At 31.5% G+C, this 21858-nt stretch overlaps 1 protein-coding gene across 2 annotated transcripts in view; it reads left to right on the top strand.

Annotated features, from left to right (window-relative positions):
• Positions 1-2050: 2050 nt before the first annotated feature.
• dor (vacuolar protein sorting-associated protein 18 dor) overlaps positions 2051-21858 on the top strand; it is a 22515-nt gene continuing 2707 nt past the window's right edge. The window contains exons 1-12 of one of the 2 annotated variants that reach the window (XM_023158560.2): positions 2051-2302; positions 2362-2545; positions 2602-2844; positions 2994-3094; positions 4315-4362; positions 7139-7450; positions 13779-14034; positions 15163-15743; positions 17112-17474; positions 17528-17732; positions 20599-20750; positions 21443-21674. In XM_023158560.2, the coding sequence (XP_023014328.1) occupies positions 2231-2302; positions 2362-2545; positions 2602-2844; positions 2994-3094; positions 4315-4362; positions 7139-7450; positions 13779-14034; positions 15163-15743; positions 17112-17474; positions 17528-17732; positions 20599-20750; positions 21443-21674 (2749 nt within the window). In that variant the 5' untranslated portion in view covers positions 2051-2230. The remainder of the gene's footprint in view (positions 2303-2361; positions 2546-2601; positions 2845-2993; positions 3095-4314; positions 4363-7138; positions 7451-13778; positions 14035-15162; positions 15744-17111; positions 17475-17527; positions 17733-20598; positions 20751-21442; positions 21675-21858) is intronic. The other variant, XM_023158562.2, reaches the window with a different exon arrangement.

The raw sequence follows: 21858 nt of genomic DNA, 5'->3' as shown, positions 1-21858 counted from the left end.
TTTCCAATATTATTGATTGAAATTATAAGGTGGGATAGCGAATAATTTGAGCAGTGAAGAAAAAGTACTATGGAAGTAATGAATTTTGTTAAATATTTTCAATCTTATAGCCTAAATCTCTGAAGTAAGATAACGACACATATAACTGTTAACTAGGACAAGTGTCTGTAGACAGCAATCTCTTCACTTTGCGTTCGCCATAATAGATGTCAGTTGATGGAAACAAAATTTAATCGGTAACCTAACCTAACCAAAGCTATATTCTGCTAATGAACTTCAATACGCAATGTTTTCCAAGTTCTAGTTGCACTAGTTGAATCTCACTTCGGCTAGGTAAGGTTACGTTAGTTTTCGTTTCGTTAACAATCGTATACTAAACAAATTTGCAATGAATGTAACGTGATGACATTTAATGGGCCGAGTACATAGTGTATATGCTGTGTACAGACGCTGGTCATAATGGAAAGGTAAATGAAGATTTCTGTTTTTTACCACTTTTATTTGTAACTAACGTTACTGCAGTTTCGTCCTATATGGACATTCTCAAACTTATACGATAAACTAACAATGATTCATTACATTCGCCAATATATACTATTCAGGTACTTGATTGAGTACCTGCATTTACAGTTCACAATGCGGATGTGACAATTTAAAAACCGGAGAGTAAATTAAATCGATTTGATCATTTAACAGTTTGCACCCGCAATGTTTATGCTTGTGAATTTCCAAGGATTCTAAATAATTGAGTTTGCAACCCTTCCTTGCATAGTGCAGAATTTCCGTATCGTTTAGATTCGGAAACTTGTGGTTGCATGCCAAGGAATGGTTTGAAAACGTCGAATCATTTTTTCCTAGTCTGAAGGACTTTTCATGTTCAGCATACCGTTTTTGGAAATTTCGTCCGCATTGTTCCACATAAACACTATTACACTCCGGACACTTAAGTTTATAAACTCCAGATTTTTTCAACTTGTCGACCTTATCTTTGGCATTGAAAAGGAAATGAGATAATCTGGCATGTGGTCTGAATGCTACTTCCACATTGTTTTTTCTGAAGAAAACTGCGATTATTTCTGGCTGCTAATTTATGACTGTCTGGATGGAAATAATCGCTAGGGAAAGCTAACGCGTACTTTTCCCGCCCAAGGGAGTGTCCGTGCTGGTTAGATATGCTGTGACAATGTACTCGTACTTTCAAAAAACATAGAACTCAAAATACATTATACAACATACAACATACTTCGCTGTAAGGGAAGCAAAGACCATACAAAAAGAGAGAAGTGTGAATTGTGGGAAAATAATATAATAGATTTTTGTGTCCTTTCTTTTCATTCGAAAAAAACGTTTTTCACAAATCTAAGTATAACAATTTTGTTTCATAATATTATAAAATTGATACCCTTGATTACGACTAAACACAATTCGAAATGTGGCTTCAAAACATTATTCATAACTGAATCCGACATACGTCCTGATTGCTTCTCACTTCCTCACATACAGCTAAATATTAACGTATGCGTTTGATTAGCCCTCATAGCTCAAATGTGTTTCAGATTTCTGTGATATTGACGCTGACACACCTTCGAACAAATAAGCGCACAATGTTCTTGATGTTACTTCAGTAACAACACGTTACTTTTTGTCGTACGAAAATACTAAGTTACATTTTCACCAATTTTGTTACTTTTTCAAAAAAGATCAATGTATACATCAGATCTGACAGTTTATGTATCAAAACTGATAGTTAACCTCAAGCTTTGTATCGAACTCTAAGCTAACGTATCAAAAACAACGGTTACGGATACTTCAACTACACAAAACTAAAACCTTGATAAGTTCTGTGGTTAACTATGGCTTTTGAAGATTGTTGCCAGCCTCTTGGCACGACTGTTTGTTTGCTATTTATTGAAAAGTTACAATTTTCTTCGACACAGTCTGTTACAATTTTTTTTGGGCAGGAACGCATTATAGTCTTCAGATACAATTAGAGGTTCTGTGACTCTAAAAGAAAAAAGATGAAACTTTCGAGCTCACACAAAAAAGAAGCAGAATGATGTTTACATTCTGAATGACAACTTTTGACATTTAAAATAAGATTTATATTTATTTTTATTATTATAGTGGATGATATGTATATTTAGGTGATAGTAATAGAATGTAACTTCATTATCAATTGATACTAGTATATAAAACTTTTGGGCAGGTTAGGACGTAACAAATATCCAAAATGACTTCAATGTTTGATCAGTTTGAACAGGCATCCCTTAAAACTAAAAGTAATATTAGCACTGCCGAAATGGTAAATGATTTGTTGTAATACTTCCATAAAGATGTCAACCACATATATTTAATTTTCAGTGTACGCTAGGATTCATAAATATGTCTTTAGAACAAGAGGTTCCAATATTCATGAAAAGCAAAAAAGATTTCATACCATCAGATAGAATCACACATGTAGCAATTGCCAATAAAAATTTAGCAATGGTGATGGCAAACAACGTTTTATTCAGGATGAATTTGAACAATCCTCAACAATACACTGGTTAATATTTCTAACAAATTATTTTAAAGTGCCGTATATATATTTCTTGGTTTTAGAAATATCACTTTCAAAATATACAAGTACATGCAGATTAACCAATCTATTTTTGGACCCAACTGGCAACCATTTGTTACTTACGTTTGCCCAAAAACCTTCAGAAGGTGGTCCCGAACTGCTGTATCTTTCTAAGAAATCTGATAAATTGAGATCTACCACAAAATTTCGAGGTAATGAGTTCACAGAAGTTGCCTGGAATACAGAAAATGATTCTTGTACTACAACAGGTCCTATTCTGTTAGGTAAGCAATTTTTTTTTTGCAATGAACACCTGAAAAATACTAGTCTTATGTCCTCTCTGAAAAGTATTTCTTAAACTTGTTCTGTGATTTTTACTCAATTTAAATCACAAATCAATACCATGAATACTTACAATACATAATGTCATCAGGTACATCAAAGGGACTCATTTTTGAGACCGAAATTGTTTTGGAAGGCGACAAATTCTTCACTTCAAGTTTTTCTTCTAGTCTGGAACAATACTGGAGGCAGGTAATTTGAATATTCAGCTGAATATACTTGCCATAATTGTTTCACTATTTTTTTTATTTCACTTTCATCGCTCAAAGATTCACCCAGTGTTTTGGTAATGACTAAAGTATTTAATATCTACTCAAGAATATATGCATACATGCTAATTCAAAAGTATATATCAGACAGGTTTTGTTTTTAACATCCATACATTAGATCACTGCCAGTAATGAACGTTTTTGATATGAAATTAAAAATTGACTTCTATGTAGTATTTATCTTCGACCTTGTGACAAAAATGACTCCTACTGATATCTGATAAAGAGCCCTACTGGCAAGTATTTCTTCATGTTCATTTACATATTACTTTATTTGATGTCAAAGTATCAGCTTGTCTAAAGTGAACCTAGGCCTGTTTGAAGGTGATTGACAATGTTTCATGATGAATTTCACTAGTTCGGACTTCCATTGTCTAATATATAAAATGATTTGAAATCCCTGAAACAACTAAAAATGAGAAATTAAAAATGAATAGCTGAAAATAACAATTATATTAAGCAAAAATAACCTGAAATGAAATAATAGTGAAATAAAATACAAGTAAAAATAGAACGATTGAACAAAAAATAAAAATAAAGAAATAAAATGAAAATAAAAAGTTAAGAGATTCCAAGCCACGTTAGTTCACGACGTTTCGATTGTTAATATCTACAATCGTCTTCGGGTGATTCCTCTTTTTTAGTTGTTTCAGAGATTTCATTTTATATATTAGACAATGGATGTCCAACTAGTGAAATTGAACCTAGGTTTGCGACTTTGGAATCTTAAATTCAATGGTTTTAGATAAAATAGCTTACTTTATTGAATCATATGCTCATTATGGAAGTTTTAGGGATATAGTCTTTTAATTTTCATTTCTTGTTAATAATTTTTAATTTTCATCTTGTGTTAATAGTTTAATTTTTTTATTGTTGCTTGTATTTTATTTCATTGTAATTTCAGTTTTTTGCTTAATATAATTGTTCTTTTTCAGCTAATCTTTTTAATTTTCAAAGATTTTTTTCAGAGATTTCAAATCAACTTATATCATATTAGACAATGGAAGTCCGAACTAATGAAATATATAGTCTTACCTTCTAAGTTTTCTAAGATAAATTGAAATATTTACATTACCTGATCATAAACTATTTTTTGAAGAACACTGATTTGAATAATTATTTAAACTGTATTTCTTTTGCAAGCTGCCAAATTATTTACCTTTATATGGAAACAAGGAAGCAGATGGACTGGTAATTGTATATGAATTATTTTCAGTAAAGGACTAAACTGTACGATGGCCTGAGGCAACATCTCTGAATGAGGCCTTGTTGTGTTAAAAAAAAACTAAATTATTTCTAATAAAAAACACTGTCAAAATTTCCACATAAAAAAATATGATATGTAGTAAATTGAGTTGAAAGGGTATGTATATAAGGTTTTGGCTTTCTATTTTTCCATCTTGATACAAAAAATGTAAGAATCTTCCAAAAAAACAGAAGGAACCAATCAACTCTATACAAAGATGTGTAGATTAGGGATGCATAGATTTCGATATCCGCATCCGCAATAACGAATGTTAATGTTCATGCGGATGTGGATATAATACAGGTTGCGACAAGAAATTGTTCACACGTGATAATGACCAATAGGAGCAAATGAATTGGTTGACCTTTTGTTCTGGTGCATCATTTGATTCTTGTAAATAAAATGTTACGTGTTTGTTTGTGCTGTGGATAACTTATGCATAAATATTTTTAGTACTATTGTGATGTAGTGATCATTTTGTGTCAATAATTGTTTATTGGGAAATCTATATTAGTCATAGCTCAGCTCATCAAATCAAAATCGCCAGTAGAATGTCATTATGTTACACAGGTAATAAGTTTTATTGTGGGTAAAGTTTATCGTTTTATCACAATATTTTTCATTTTTCCAACGTGGTTCCCATTATTGATAGATTATTTGACAAGTTAATTAACAATGTCACCACCGACACAAAGATCACAAGAGTTTAATCAGATTCGACTCTGAAAAATGAACTTTCAACAAAGTTTTTGAGCTTGGGATACAACAATTCATATACCACCGCCACCTATTTAGATCCTCGCTATTAGCAGAAATTTTTCACACTGGTGACTGAGGAAGAGATTAAAAACGATATTTTGATGATAACAAATATTGAGAATGACGGTTCTATTAATGTCAATTCCGAAGGGGTCAAAAGAATGAGAATAACTGATTCCACGGAAAAGGATAGGGAACAACTAGGGACATCAAGTAGCGTTAGAAAGTATGATTTAAAAACGATCTTGCTATGATGTTGGATTCGTCAAGTGAAGATGAAAGTCAAAAAACACCAGAAAATGGTAGCACTGCAGCTGTACTACTTTCTTACCACACTAAAAAATTAGTAAATGTGGATGAAAATCTCTCAAGTTGTGGAGTGTTCGTCGAAAGGAATTTGAGATATTATCACCTATAGCACGAAGATTTTTATCCGCTCCACCAGGCAGTGTTTCTACTGAATAATTATTTAGTAGTGCAGGTTTAATTTACGAAGCTCTGAATAACCGCCTTGAATCAGAAAAGGCGGCACTATTACTCTTAATTATATAATGCTCCTATTTTCAACTTCGCTTATATATGAAAATTAGTAAGTGAAGTTGAAAAAAAATAGGAGCATTATACTTAATACTAATTTTTATTGATAAAAATGTTAATAATCAGTGTAACATTGTTTCAATTTTTCATTCATAATTAGGTATATTTATATAAGATCTTAAACATCCGCAGATATAAACTGGAAGAAAAAGCCCCTTGAAACAGCTATTTTCATATAAACATTGAATTACACGAAAGAGAAATACTTTCAAAACAAATACTTTTATATGAACGCTGAATTATACAAAAAACACTTTTTTCTATTCCGTTTGTATTCCAAATATTCGTAATGGTATCGAATCAGATATCATTCATAGGATTCCAACACAATATAATAAATGAAAGAAGTGAAATTTCACTGTCATCCCCACTGGTAGACATTCGATGTTTCGCCGTATGACACTTGCCTCATCAACTCTTTGGTCATCATAAGAAATAACACTCAATTCGTTCATTATAATAAAAAAATACTCAATTTGTTCATAAAATTACGACTTTTTGTCACGAAATGAGTTGAATCCAGCCATGTCATTGATGACAGTACTTAAATAACATTCAGTTGCTTATTTGATTAAATCCCAGCCATAAGAATCTTGTTCAAATTGAAAGGGTATATTTCTAGGAGAGATTAACTTTTAGGAAACAACGTTTTTGGCTTTTTTCTTCTCCCTCTTGATACAAGAAGAAAATAAGGAACCAATCAATTTCAAAAATTAATTCTATATGTGTAGATCATGCAAAGAAGTAACCTTTAGACACAAACTGGAAGAAATAGTACTCTCACTATTTTCTTATACAAACAGTGAGGTTTTGGGAAGTGGTTCTATTTCTTCATTGAGATTTTCAACTGTTCAGTCAGAATATGGATTCCTTAAGGGTAATTCTATATATACCACCCAAAAATAGAAATGATTTCATTTGGTTTCATTCTTACGTTATAAATTCTTCTTATGTTATATTCGATCCACAGAAAACCTTATACTATGGTTCGTATTCGACAATTACTGTTCATATGAGATTTACCATATGATGTATGTTCGTATGAAAGGATCACAGGTGACAGGTTCAAGAATAACCTTATTCAATTATCATTTGAAAAATGGCGTAATTCTACCCTTTTCCTTATACGGATAATTTCAAAAAGTGCACAACTATTGATGAAAATTATTCGTCAGTCAGTAGGTGTTAGGGAACAAATTCAAGTCTCCTGAAACTTACAGTATTCTCATTAGGATTAATTATGTTAACTATTTCATAATGCTCATCTAAAATTTATAACATTTTTTTTCAAACATTATTTTGAATTTTTAGAATGTTTATTAATTATAGTTCTTCATTGTTCGTTACATTTTATTTTTTTAACAGGTTTTTGATATTGGGAAAGGAACTAATACTCCCATAACTGGTTTGGAATACTACAGAATTCCTAGTACAGATAAGTATGTCATAATTGCCGCTACACCATCCAGACTCTATTTTTTTTCTGGTGGTGCAAATATAGAAGAAAAGCCTGTCCTGCAGCAAGTTTTCAATAAGTATCTGAACATTCCAGAACACGAAACATTCATAGAATGTGCTAGTAATTTAAGGTATTCAAAATTGCAGTTTTGGTCAGAAAATTTGATCACTCCAAATGCATTTGCTTGGATTTCTGAGAAAGGAATATCTTATAGTCAGGTAAGCAAAACAAGTTTCACAATATTATTAATTCTTTCATTCTTCGAAAATATTACATATAGATTTTCAATGAATTTTTTCCATCATTACTAACACAAGGCTGTACGAGTTCTATAAATCGCCTATTGAAACAATGAATTTTTGTATTCTGAAGTTCAGTACGTCAGTACATCACAAGTATGATGGTAACATTTTCAGTGCTGCATCTCTTTTTTGTGGAATGAGATGAATTGCTACTCAGAAACTGTCCGACTTATCCTTTTTTGCAGCCTCTTAGGCATGTTGCGTGACGAATCGCGATACTTTCAATGGAGTTGGGAAGATTCAAAGTATGGTTGAGTTCACAGCCCCACAGATTTAAGCAGTACTTTAGAATATTTCAATAGTTTTCACCTTATAGATTATCAGCTTCCCAGCATGCATACTAGCCATTGTCGTTAACCTAAGCCACTCAAATTCCACTGGTGACGACAGAATAATTACGAATATCCTGAAAAAATGCATAAATGTTATATCTGAACCTCTTACTTACTTAATCAATTGATCCTTGGAAAAGGGGATTTTTCCTGAGTGTCTGAAGATTTCAAAAATTGTGCCAATTCATAAGAAGGGAAATGACACAGACATACAAAATTTCAGATCAATTTCCCTCATTAACCCATTCTTAAAAGTGTATGAAAAATATGTTTCAAGCCTAATGATAACTTGTTTTTTAATAAATGGGGTCTATTTAATGAGAAACCAGTTTGATTTTCGCAAGGGATTGTCCACAAGTCAAGTGCTTGCACAGTTCCTCCACAACGTGTATAGGGAGTTGAATGAAAGTAAAAAGACGCTAGGGATTTTCATACACTTAAGTAAGGCATTTGATCTGGTAGATCACAAAATTCTCCTAAAAAAACTTGAAATGTATGGAATCAGGGGAATAACCCACAAATGGTTTGAAAGTTACTCAGAGGGTAGATACTACTATGTAGAGGTTAGCAGAAATAAATCAGAATCTAAAAATTATTCCCTCAGTGCACACCATATTGGAAACTTTTTTTTCGAAAAGTTTCAATGAAGTTTAACTTCGGCACTTGTTTATGCTTTAAATTTAACTTAAAATGATGCGGCCAACTGCGACCCGCTGACGTTCAGTGTTTGTCAAATTCAACTTTTTTTTTGAAAAAAATTGAAAAAGTGCATTTCTAGATCGAATTTAACAAAAAGTTACTTGAAAAAGTTGTGTCTACGGCAATTTTATATCCATATGCCAAATTTTATGCAACTAGGATAAAGTTAACGTTTTGCCTATTTTTGACAGATATCCCCCTTTAATTGTCATCAATTCATGTATATATAACAAACTCATCATGGAGTTTAACTTTTCTGATACATTTTTACTTATACGGACATTTTTAGAGAGAAATTGAAACTTTGCACCAATCATGTTAAAATTTTTATAGAAAATTTTTAATTTCTCTCAAAAAATGTCCGTATTAGTAAAAATCTATCAGAAAAGTTAAACTCCATGATGAGTTTGTTATGTATACATGAATTGATGACAATTAACCAAACTTGTTTTTTAAAATAAAAAGGATATCTGTCAAAAATGAGCAAAACGTTAACTTTATCCTAGTTGCATAAAATTTGGCATATGGCTATAAAATTGCCGTAGACACAACTTTTTCATGTAACTTTTTGTTAAATTCGATCTAGAAATGCACGTTTTCAATGTTTTTCAAAAAAAAAGTTGAATTTGACAAGTTTAAGTTTAATTTAAAGTACAAACAAGTGCCGAAGTTAAACTTCATTGAAACTTTTCAAAAAAAAAGTTTCCCATATGGTGCGAACTTTAATGGTGACACTGTATAATATATATTTTTTTTTAATATAATTATATTATACAAAAGCACTGTAACAATAGGATTCTCAAAATCAATATACAATTTTTATACAATTTATACAATTGAAAATGATAACAATACAATAAATATGATATGATATATATACACACACACATATACATATATATATATATATACACATATATATATACATACATATATATACCATACATTTTTACTAGGAAATATACTATACATTTTATAGTTCAGCAAGTTAATCGAGGATTTGGTTAGCTATACTAATTTCTGATTACATTACTGAGTTTGGCACCTAAGTGATTGAACACTTGTATTGTGCAACTCTATTATATATGCGGATTTCAAATAAGTCTTGTAACAAAATGGCTTAGGAATAATATTAAAACATAATGAAAACTTCATAAGCGTATGTCAGCAAAGAAGTGTAAATGTTGCATTAATTTATTTATTCAGTATTTTTAGAAAGGTGTAATAATTATGAAAAATATATTTTTTTGATAGAACACTGAATTTCTTGAAATTTTTTTTTTCTTTTATACTGGATGGAAGAAGGTTGAATGCTTTAGGTAAAGTATATATTAAACATCTATGAACAATATTTTTGTTGCAGTTGGGAATTCTTAAGTGATGGTTTGTAGTACTTCTGGTTGAATAGTTATGTGAAGGATGGTTCTGATATTGCTTGTATTTGTAGGTATATATACATAGGCTATGAAAATATAGAGATCTTATGTCACCAACGTCTTCATTATAAAGTAGTGTTGTCTGATAACGTTTTGTTTTCCTATATATTATTTTTAATATATAATTTTGAATGACATTTAGTTTTTGTAGAGCATTTTTGTACATTCCTCCCCATACTAGAATACCATAACGAAAGAGTGATTCGGTCAGTGATTTGTAAATTAATAAAAGGAGATTTTTAGAGAGGATATCTCGTAGTTGATAAAATTTATATATAAGCTTCCTCACTTTATTTGTTAGATAGTCAATATGGTTACTCCATTTTAAGTTTTTATCTATTATAACCCCTAAGTACTTGATTTCTTTCAACTCTGTGATTTCCTCCTTGATGTTCTTAATTTTTATACTACTGAAGGAGGGTCTATTAACATCTGTTGTTGAGAATGCAATATAGGGTGTTTTCTTGACATTCAGGGATAATTGGTACTTATCCAACCAGTTTTTGGCAATTTCCATATCTCTTTGCAGAAAATCTTTTGTCTCAGTCCATGTATTGCCATTAAACAACATGACGGTATCATCCGCATACGATATTACTTTTGCATTTGTTGATGAAGATAAGAATGCGTTGATATATGTTAAAAAGAGAATAGGTCCAAGTACTGTGCCCTGAGGTACTACTATTTTTATCGTTCTTGGATCACTTAAGGTGTCATTCAGTTTAACTATTTGTGTTCTATCTGAGAGATAACTGCGAAAGACATTCAATACTGTCCCACGTACTCCATAACATTCCAGTATATGGAGGAGCTTTTCATGATTCACGGTATCAAATGCTTTCGCTAAGTCAAGAAACACTGCGATACATTTCTTATTAGCATCTAATTTTTCAGATACTTCTGTTATGACCGAGCACATTGCATCAGTGGTAGACTTACCATTTCTAAATCCAAACTGCTGTCGGTGGATTATATCGTTTGAGTCTAGAAAGTGTATTAACCGATCTTTCAAACATTTTTCAATAATTTTCCAAATTTATTGATAACACTAATGGGTCTGTAGTTACATATATCAGTTTTATCCCCAGATTTATATATGGGTGATACAACTGATGATTTAAATTGCACTGGAACGATGTTTGTTTGGAATATGAGATTGAATATATGTACTAAAGGTGTGAGAATATGTAAATGAATTTTTTTTAATATATCAGTTTTGATTCCATCAATGCCTGGTGAACTACTATTTTTTAAAGAAGAAATGTGTTTGATTAATTCATTTTCTGTTACTGGAGTTAGAAACATGCTATTTGTATTAGTCAATATATGTAAATGATTTTTATAGTGATCAGTTCGTTATGTATGCTGATGACACATCTTTATTGATAACTCAGGAAAATATTAAAGCCACAGTTAATAAAGCATCTGATGAAATAAAAAGAATGCAAAAGTGGTTCTCAGACAATGGTCTCGTATTAAATGAAATAAAAACTGCGCTTTTACGTTTTAATCATTCAAGAACCACTTCAGATCACAGTTTACTAGTATCGTCAATTAATGGATCAATTCAACAACAAGAGTAGACAAAATTTTTGGGTTTGGAGATAACAGAAAATCTCAAATGGAACAAGCATATTGATACAATTTGTAAGAAGATATCCTCAATATCTTATTGTATTCAATAACTACGCTGGAATGTAATCTACTACCATGCATACTTTCATTGTAACATTTCCTATGATATTATAGCTTGGGGAGCATCTAATGATTGTTCCAGAATACTCAAAATTCAAAAAAGAACCATAAGGTATATAGCAGGAGTTACTAGAAGGACAAGTTGCAAACTCATCTTCCAAAATGTCAAAATATTAAGAGTTACAAGTATATACATTTATGAGATATTAAAATATGTAAAATTGCATATAACCAATTTTCCTACTCTTAATGGTAATAAGAAATATAATACTAGAAATTTCCTATAGTTGGAAGTGCCAACACACAGATTAGTTGTATCTGAATCATGTCCCAGGCTTATGGCCATTAAATTGTACAATAAACTTCCAAGTACAATAAAAAATCTGGCTCTAAAACAGTATAACTATCAAATGAAAGAGTTGCTCCTGGATAAATCCTATTATTCTCTCAAAGAATATATGGATGATAACTTATGACTATGTACATGTGTAACATTTTAGGAAGATTTTAATAACGATGCTGTTACATAAATAACATATTATTTTTGGTTTTGACTATTATATATTATGTACATGTCCAACGTTTTAGGCCGATTTTAATAACGATGCTGTTGCATAAATAGCATATTGTTTTAGGTTTTGACTTTTATATATTATATTACATTATCTATGTAAATTGAATATTGTGCCTCTAAGTGCACGGAGTTTGTATTTTTAATTTTGTATTTGCACACGTTTTGACATATTCAATGTCATCTATAGATGATCCAACTGAATAAATATTATTATTATTATGATAACTCGGAATAGCAACAATAGAGTTGCATTCAAGTTAACGCCTGATAGAGCAGATAGTGCTTTATACGTCCTTGACATAGTATTCCATGAACCTTATTGCATCTTCCATTAAGGTTCTTATTGACGTTATGAGAATGATGTTGAAAGACCTGTTAGCCTATTGGAAGAGTATTTCAAGATGTAATGAGGTTGATGAAACATTATGTCAATGGTTGTAAGAAGCACCCTTCAACCCGATCAGATGTCAATCCGAATACATCTTAGACAACTAAAGTATCATAAAGTCGATTTTGATGATTCAATCATTAATATTTTGTAGGTAGGTAGGTTGTAGGTAGGTTTCATTCATGAAGAGCCATCTTCAAAATTTGTAGTTGATTTGTTTAAATCAACAGAATCTTCCACCAAAGACAACCAATTCTCATCTATTATTCAAAATGCAAAATGGGTTTCCAAAGCATCTCTTTATCTCTTTAGGAAAAAAGCTTTTTGACCTTCACTTCTTCATCTTTACACCAAAAATTGTAGGGGAAACTTCCGAGGAAGAAAAAGCAATCAAGTTCAAAATAAACTCTTGTGTGATTGAATTTACTTTTAGATACAGACTGGAAAACTAGATGAAAGTAAGTAAAGACATCTAAATACTGATTTGATTCAACCCTAGGGCTTTTCTTTCCAGTTTGTATCCTTAAGAAACTTCGACGCATGATATACAGATCCTTGTGGAGAGTTTATTTTTAATTTTTTTGCTTTCTTCCTTCCTGTGGACTTCTCTTACTTAGATACTTCTGTCATTCCACTTTTCTGGTTGTCTAAAATTCCAAGACACCACAAATATGTGCCTAAAAATTGATATTATATATCATTTCTTGAATCTGCTTTCACAAGAACCTTTCAGTCAATGAATATCAAGGCGTTATTAAGAATCTTATAACAAAATACTTCAGACTTTTTAAATTGTTTCAAATAAAGTTGCTATTTTTGAAATACACCCAATCCTTCAGTAAAAATACTTGATTAAATAGTGGTATTTAATATTTTTTCACCTATCATTACTTAAGGCCTGTTCTTTGTTTCAGAGGCATAAACTTAGTATTAATTTTGTTATTATGAAGAAAAGATAATTGAAACTTTCTGTTTTTTACCACTTTTATTTGTAACTAATCTTACGGCAGTTTCGTCCTATAAGGACATTTTCAAATGTATACATTAATGTATGAGTGATTTGCTACCACATAGCAACGCCTACATTCATCAATTTTGTAAGTTATATTCTTGGTTTCAGTTCGACTTGCTAACGGATGATATAAAAACTATCAAGTCAAAAATAAACTTGATAGCTTATCCCAAACCACTTTATGAGGATTATTCGGTTTCCCAAAAGTACCCTATAGCAATTGCTTTAACGCAGTTCCATATTCTACTTGCTTATTCTGATTCTATAAAAGGCATTTGCTTATTAAATCAAGAGGTCGTGTATGAAGACAACTACAACGAAGCTTTTGGAAAATTAGTAAATATCGTGAAAGATGTGCAAACAGGTGAGGATTAAATTAGTCTAGTATTTAATTAGTACAAACTGAAGATTTTAACCAAGAGCCATATTCTCAGTATATCAATAATCCTGGTTAGAATTTAGGCATTTTCAATTTGAACATTTTATGGACACTGCAACATTTATTATCGTTAGGCTGCTTAAGGCCTTTGAGCCTTGCTTTTATGAAAACTCTTACCTAGCTTTCTGTCTGAGGTACTGAAGACTGTTATAAGAATCACAACTTTCATCCTCATTACAAAGACTACTAGAATTACAACGTACGCATTTCAATTTTTTCCATATATTGATTTTCTGTCAGAAGAAATAGAAGTAGAGGATGAATTATATATGGAAAGGAAATAAAATTTGTTGGGTATTATTGGCTTACCAGAAGATTTTTTGTTTTAGACACATCAGATGCACTTTTGTCAAATATATGAATTATTTAATTTGCGTGGATAAAAATATGCATATTTTTTCAAAATATATTCAACTGATTATTCAGTCACACAAAGTATGATACCTGAGATTTTTTCTCCATGATTCTTCTACATTGTGAAATACATTCGTTGAAGAATTTCATCGTTTTCAGGTGTTTTGGAAAGTTAGTATTGAATAATTACACTGCATGATATCAGCATACAGGCTGAGCTCATTTTTCCAGCCAAATTTAGCAATGCTTGGCTTCGGCCTACATACGGAGAATATGGTCCTAAAAGAACTACTTCATCTTCTAATATATCTAATCAAGTTCTGTGTGAAAAGTCTCCACAGGTCATTTTTTTCCAATAATGTTAATGCCTATTATCCAAACACCAAACCGTTATTTTTAATACCTCGACACGTGTTTCAATCACCAAGTGATCATCTTCAAGAGGAAGATTAAACAGTTTAATCTTTCTCTTGAAGATGATCACTTGGTGATCGAAACACGTGTCGAGGTGTTGAAATAACGGTTTGGTGTTGGAATAAAACTCCAGTAATATTCATTACGACACCAAAGGTTCCAAACAGTACATTACAAGTACAATGTTAATGCCATTACAATGAGGTAGTTCTGCATTCATTAAATGTTTTCAATTATTTGCTGAATGTTCTTCAATATAATAACAGTTCAACTCATTATCCGTAGGAGAGATTTGGGCTGTAACTGAAAATGCAGTATTTCGTTTCAAAATCACCAAAGAAGAAAGAAATGTTTGGCAAATATTCTGCAATAAAGGAGAATTTGATCTTGCCAAAAAGTATTCTAGGAGCAACGAGGCTTGTTATAATCACGTGTTGATAAAAGAAGCTGATATGCTTTTCAACGAAAAGAAGTACATACTCAGTGCACAGAGATATGCGGAAACACAATCCAGCTTTGAAGAAATATGTTTGAAATTTATCCAAGCAGATCAACAGGATGCACTGAAGTTATTCTTGAGGAGCAAATTGGATACCCTGAAACCTCAAGATAAAACTCAGATAACGATGATTGTATTGTGGGTGTTGGAGCTTTATTTATCGAAATTGGAAGAACATAGATTACAAGGACTTGAGCAGAGTGCTAAATACTCTGATGTTCAAAAAGAATTTGAGGCATTTTTGGCTTTGGATGAAGTCTCCGATTGTTTGAGAAATAACAAGAATACAATTTATGACCTAATGGCGAGTCATGGGGATAAGGCTAACCTAATGAAGCTGACCATAGTGAATAAGGATTTTGAACAGGTATTTTTACGGAACTAGTCGAATGTAGATCCATTTGGATCACTATGGTAGATCATAATTATGATGATTTTTGTTATGCTAACTAGTTCAGATTTGTTGTAAATCCTCTGTAATAGAATTTGAATATGTGTAAAACAAAAAAAATGAATATCCACCTCTCCCAACCTTCCTACACAATAGAATCTGGAAAATGCCTGCCAGAAATAACTACTTTCCTAGATAAAACTATGACTGACTTCTCATTTGTCTAACCGCAGGACCTTACTGAACTCAATGAAGTGATCACCTACGCACCGGGAGTATTACTCCTTTTCAGTGTGGGACGGATTTAACCGAAATAGCATTGCCATCTGGCAAAACATTAAACTTCTGTCTGTAATTGGAGCCATTCAAATAAACAAAGGGGTCAGAGCTCGATCTCGTGAATAAAGCCTCAAACTTTGCCAAAACCTACAGTGAAGGAAATATTAATAAAATATTCGAAGAAAGGTCATCCTTTGCTCATGTGTTTATCAGATGAAATATATTTTTTATTGTATTTCAAACGCTGATTAATACATTCCAAGTATATTGCTTATCAAAATATGTTCATGGCTATCTTTAATGAAAAAATATATAAATTTTGCCGTGTTCCATCCAGAAGCATGAAAAAATGTTCGGTTGATTTTCATAGAACTCTGAAGCAAACAAAATCGGTTCTACGGAAAATTTCAATATCTGCAGTAGTTTTGGAATTATAAATAAAATTAGACTTTCATATATTGGTCGTTATATTTTGTTTAGAAAAAATATAACTGTTTTGCACAATTTTTGAGAGAATCATAAAGAGTCCCATTATTTTTTTTGTCATTAAAAAAATCGGAAAATTTCCTCGGAAAAACATCTTTCCTCAGAGCGGGCCCCTATTTTTTATTTGAAGAGATTGACACACGGTTACTTGGGAGAAGTTGTTCTAAAAAGAAATATTTCATGATTCAATAATTGAAATTTTCATGTATCTCTCTCCTCTACATTGTAATCAGACTGTGAAAAATTTTCTGAGAAGCAAATAAGATATGTATTATCTGAAACTAACTGAAAGAAATTTTCACATGAAATTGTCCCTTCCGATACTTTGAAGGTTCAAACCTAAATTCGATCCTATATGAAAAAATGTCACTTATCTTGACCACATATTCGTGATACTTATTTTCCACTAAACATACTTATTTTAAATAATGAATAGACTGACCCGTTACTTGATGAAAATTAATAGCACTCTCCATGATAATAATTACACAGGAAGCTACGGTGTTAACAACATGCGTCCAGAAATAAAAATGTTTTTGATAATTGTGTAATTATTATCATGGATAATATTTATTTCAGTTAATAAGGCAACATATATTCAAAAACAGTTTCCGAGAAGCATTGGATGTTCTCAAAAGTCAAAACAATAATGAACTGTATTACCAGTTTGCTCCCATATTGATTCAAGAGGATCCCAAACACATGGTAAAAGCTATCATTGAGCAAGGGAGAAAATTATCACCGCTCAAGCTTCTTCCCGCAATGGTAACTTGCAGTGGAGAATTACATGCATTCGAAGTCATCAAATACTTAGAATTCTGCATAGAGAAAATGAGAAATACCGACAAAGCTATTCATAACTTTTTGTTATCGCTTTATGCCAAATATGACTCAGAAAAGCTCATGAATTATTTAAATTCGCAGGGACAAGAAATCAGTATGGTAAACTTACATTTCAGTTGTGGTAACACTTAACTAATGAATATATCTTTCAGGTTAACTATGATGTTCATTTCGCATTGAGGTTATGCCATGAAAATAATCAGAAGAGAGCTTGTGTACAATTATTTGGGCTTTTGGGATTATGGGAATCTGCAGTGGATTTGGCTCTCACAGTGGAGTTAGATCTAGCAAAGAAAGTGGCAAATATGTCACCTGAAGATGATTTGGAACTAAGAAAAAAACTGTGGCTGAAAATAGGTATACAAAAAACTCTTTATCGCACTTTATTTTTTTTCAATGCTTGGTTAATGAATAAGAGTTATAATATTTTTCTACTTTATTTTTTTACTAAATGTGGAGACACCGTCTGTAGGTATATCGTATACCCACTAAAAGTACATAAGATTATTATTACAATATAATCCAGAATAAATTACCAGTTAATCATTCTAGATAAGCTTTTGTGTTTTAGATGAGCACTAGCATAATGCTTGAAAACACAGTTTGATTCAAGAAACTTACCACTCTCAGTTATTAGTAGTAGGCTCTACTCAAAGCTTCAGATTCTTTTTTGGCAAGTCACATTTATGGCAAGTCACAAATAGAAAATACTTATTAGTTGATGACAATATAAAATAAGTGTTATATACAAGTAAGAATCGGATTATAATGTTTCGTAAATAAGAGTTTGATTGAAACACGCAAAATTTTACTCAAAATACATTATCGGTGTCTTGCTAACTCTATAGATAGATATAGATAGATAGATATATTTTCACCACATTACATATATAAATACATTTATGGCATGTCAATATATTAATAGATACAATATAAAGTACACAATGACTAAAATTATACAATAAAACATATGATATTTTGAAAGTGTTACAAACATAATCAAGTGAGGCATAAATAAATAGCGTAAATAGAATGGAATATTTCAGAGAAGTGATGTGTTGAGTGCATGACTCAGTTGCTTTGTTGTGACGAGAAACTCGTCTGTGGAATAAAAGCAGTGTTCAAGAATATATTTTTTGTGCTTTTTTTTGAACTGATCAAAAGATAGTGATTTGATTCTCTCCGGCAAGCAGTTATATAGATTGATATTCAGAGAATTATGTTGAGATTTGGTTAATCTATACCTTGGAGTTTTTAATAACTTAGCATACCTAGTATTATGGTCATGTATATCTGACTGGGTTTGTAACTGGTTGATATTTCTGTGTATTTCTAATAAGGCATTGTAGATATATAATGAAGGTAAAGGCATGATGCCAAACTTTATAAAGTGTGGGTGACAATGTTCTCTATATCCAACTCCAGCTAAAATTCTTACTGCTTTTTTTTGTTGTCGAAAGATGGTTATTGCACGAGTGGCATTTCCCCATAAAATTATTCCATAGTTTATCTGCGAATGAAACAGAGAGAAATATGTCATTCTCAGAGTATCAGGTTGAATTGCTTTTTTTAACTGCCTCAAGAGAAATAGAGTACTTGCTAATTTGTTACAGAGCTGTTCTATGTGATTCGACCATGTGAGTTTGTCATCAATAACAATTCCGAGTAGCTTGACAGTATTTCCCATTCGTAAGTTCATATTACAGGAGAAGGTTATTTTTTGGGATTTGCTTGCGTTCAACTTGAGTTTGTTCGCAGTAAACCATTCGTCGTCGGCGAATATTGGGTAATAGGAAGTTGCAAAGGTCATTTATATAAATTACAAATACGAATGGCCCAAGCACTGACCCCTGTGGGACACCATGTTTTATAGGTAGAAAGTCCGAGTTTCTTTGGTTAACAGTGACACATTGTTTTCTATTTTCTAAATATGAACTGAATAACTTCAATGCCACCCCTCTAATACCGTAATATTTGAGTTTCAAATATCAATGAGTATCTCATGAGAGACACAGTCAAAGGCCTTCGACAAGTCACAGAGTGTAATATCCGTGAGTACACCTTGTTCCAGACCCTCAACTATGCCTTCCAATATATTAAGAATTGCAAGAGTTGTAGACCGATTTTGTCGAAACCCATACTGTGCATTATTCAAAAATTGGTTTTTTTCAAAATATTTCACTAGTCTATTTTTCAGAATTATTTCGATGATTTTAGCAAATATGTAAATAATGGATATTGGTCTATAATTGTCAATTTCTGTAATATCTCCCTTTTTATGAATAGGAATAACTCTGGTAAATTTGAAACTATCTGGAAAAATGCCTTCACTGAAGATCAAATTGATCATTGATGTTAATGGCACAAGAATTAGATCTGATGTTTGTCTTATGATATGGCAATTTAAATCATGTGTATCTACTGATTTCGAATTTTTTAATGCATTAATTGCATCAAGAACCTCATAGCTTGTGACTCCCGTTAGGAAAAAAGAATTGCATGGCACAGGAAAATGTTTGTATTGGATCAAGTCGTCTGGTATATTGGGTAACTGGTTTATTATATTTTCAGCAACAATTGTGAAGTGAAGTAATATATATATATATATATATTTATTAATGCTATATAGACAGTGTTCTAATAAATATTTTTCAAAGCAGATTTAAATTTTTTGAGTTCCAATATTCTGATAGCATGGTGGAGAATATTGTATAGATTCAGATTTAACGAGTTTCTGCAGCTTACAGCTAGCTTCTTTCAAAAAAATCTGTTTCAAAATGTGTTTTTTCGTTAATCAGCTGTCCCCCCATACAAACGACACCTCTCAGAAGTTGAGAAACTTGTGCGAGCTAATTATGCTAACTTGTTTAGCGAATCATACGTCGAGAGACAGCATTTTTGTTCTGGTGAGAAAGAAGTGTTTTCAATAGATTACAACTAAATCAGTGTGAAAAAGGCTACTTTTTACCAGTTGAATCATTTTGTAACTCCCATGATGAAAAAGTTACGCTGGTGGTGATGTAATTTGGTTCAGCCTGTATTCAAACTTTGTAGAAACTTGCAGACTACATCTTATTGTCATGAAAGGAATAATCTGTTAGACACCGGTTGTGATTACCTACACACCATAATTTTTAGGCACTTCTGCAAAATTTTGCTTTTAATCGTATTTGTACTCAAATGATAAACTTTTATTTTGTATTAATTTTTTTTTTAATTTCAGCACATAATGTTGTTAAAGACAAGGATAATATTGAAGAAGCAATGCACTTTTTGCGACAATGTGATTTAATTAAAATTGAAGACATTCTACCATTCTTCCCAGATTTTGTAACAATAGACCATTTCAAGGATGCTATTTGTAATTCATTGAAAGTATGTATTTGCATTGAACATTTCATTATTATTATTTCGTGAAATTTATTTTTGAGTGATTGCTCCCAAATTCTTTATTTTATTCAATATCAATAAATATTACACCTTGACATATGTTTTGATCACCAAGTGGTCATTTTCAAGAGGAAGATCAAACTTGCTCTTGAAGATGATCACTTGGTGATCGAAACACGTGTCGAGGTGTTAAAATAAGGGTTTGGTGTTGGGAAAAACTCCAGTAATAATCATTACTGCATCAAAGGTTCCAAACAGTGCATCACAAGTGCTCAATATCAATAATTTTATTCAGCTTTTTTTTAATGGTTTTTTAACATTGAACCCTGTTGAATTCCTTTCCGCCAAAACAAAGGTTTCTGATTCTACAGCTGGCAGCAATGTTTTGACTCGCCATAGGTCTCATCAGTGATGCAGGGCTGAACCACGAATGCATTGCTGGACACATTCCCACATCCTCCCACATACATCTCTATTGTTGCTCGTAGATATTTGAAACTTTGTATTCATTCTATTGGTTCTAATAATCATCCTAACTGCGTTTTCATTATATTATTTGATAGTTTTTTCTATTGTTTTTCTCCAATACTTTTTTGTTGAGTATCTAGTTGTTTGACTCAGGATATTACAATAATTGGTTCATTGATTAGAATAACTAATTATCAACATTGTTTCAGGAATATAACCAGAATATTCAAAATATAAAAGATGAAATGGAAGAAGCAACAAAGTCTGCAGAACAAGTGCGCGATGAAATACAATCATTTAGGAATCATTTCACGTTGATAAATAATACAGATGCTTGTGAAATATGCAACATTACTTTGATGATAAAACCATTCTATATGTTTCCATGCCACCACAAATTCCATTCTGATTGCTTGTTGAGTGAGCTGTCGCCATTCTTAGGTATTAACATGAATCTTTATTTGTCCTAAACTTTTATATTTTGTCATACAGAAATATCTCTTCATTAGTTATTATTCTATCAACTCTTATTTTGTGAAAATGAATGCCATTATGTTCGTGAATATTGTAAGAATTAACAGACAGAAATTTAGTGAGGTTGATTCCAAAAATAAGTTTTTCTACA

The sequence above is a fragment of the Leptinotarsa decemlineata genome, unplaced genomic scaffold (assembly GCF_025532065.1).
Source record: "Leptinotarsa decemlineata unplaced genomic scaffold, Ldec_3_MD MMD2_tig00026282_RagTag_RagTag, whole genome shotgun sequence".
NCBI classification, from domain to species: domain Eukaryota; kingdom Metazoa; phylum Arthropoda; class Insecta; order Coleoptera; family Chrysomelidae; genus Leptinotarsa; species Leptinotarsa decemlineata.
Note: the sequence above shows the minus strand (reverse complement) of the source record. Positions and strands in the feature narration are given on the sequence as shown.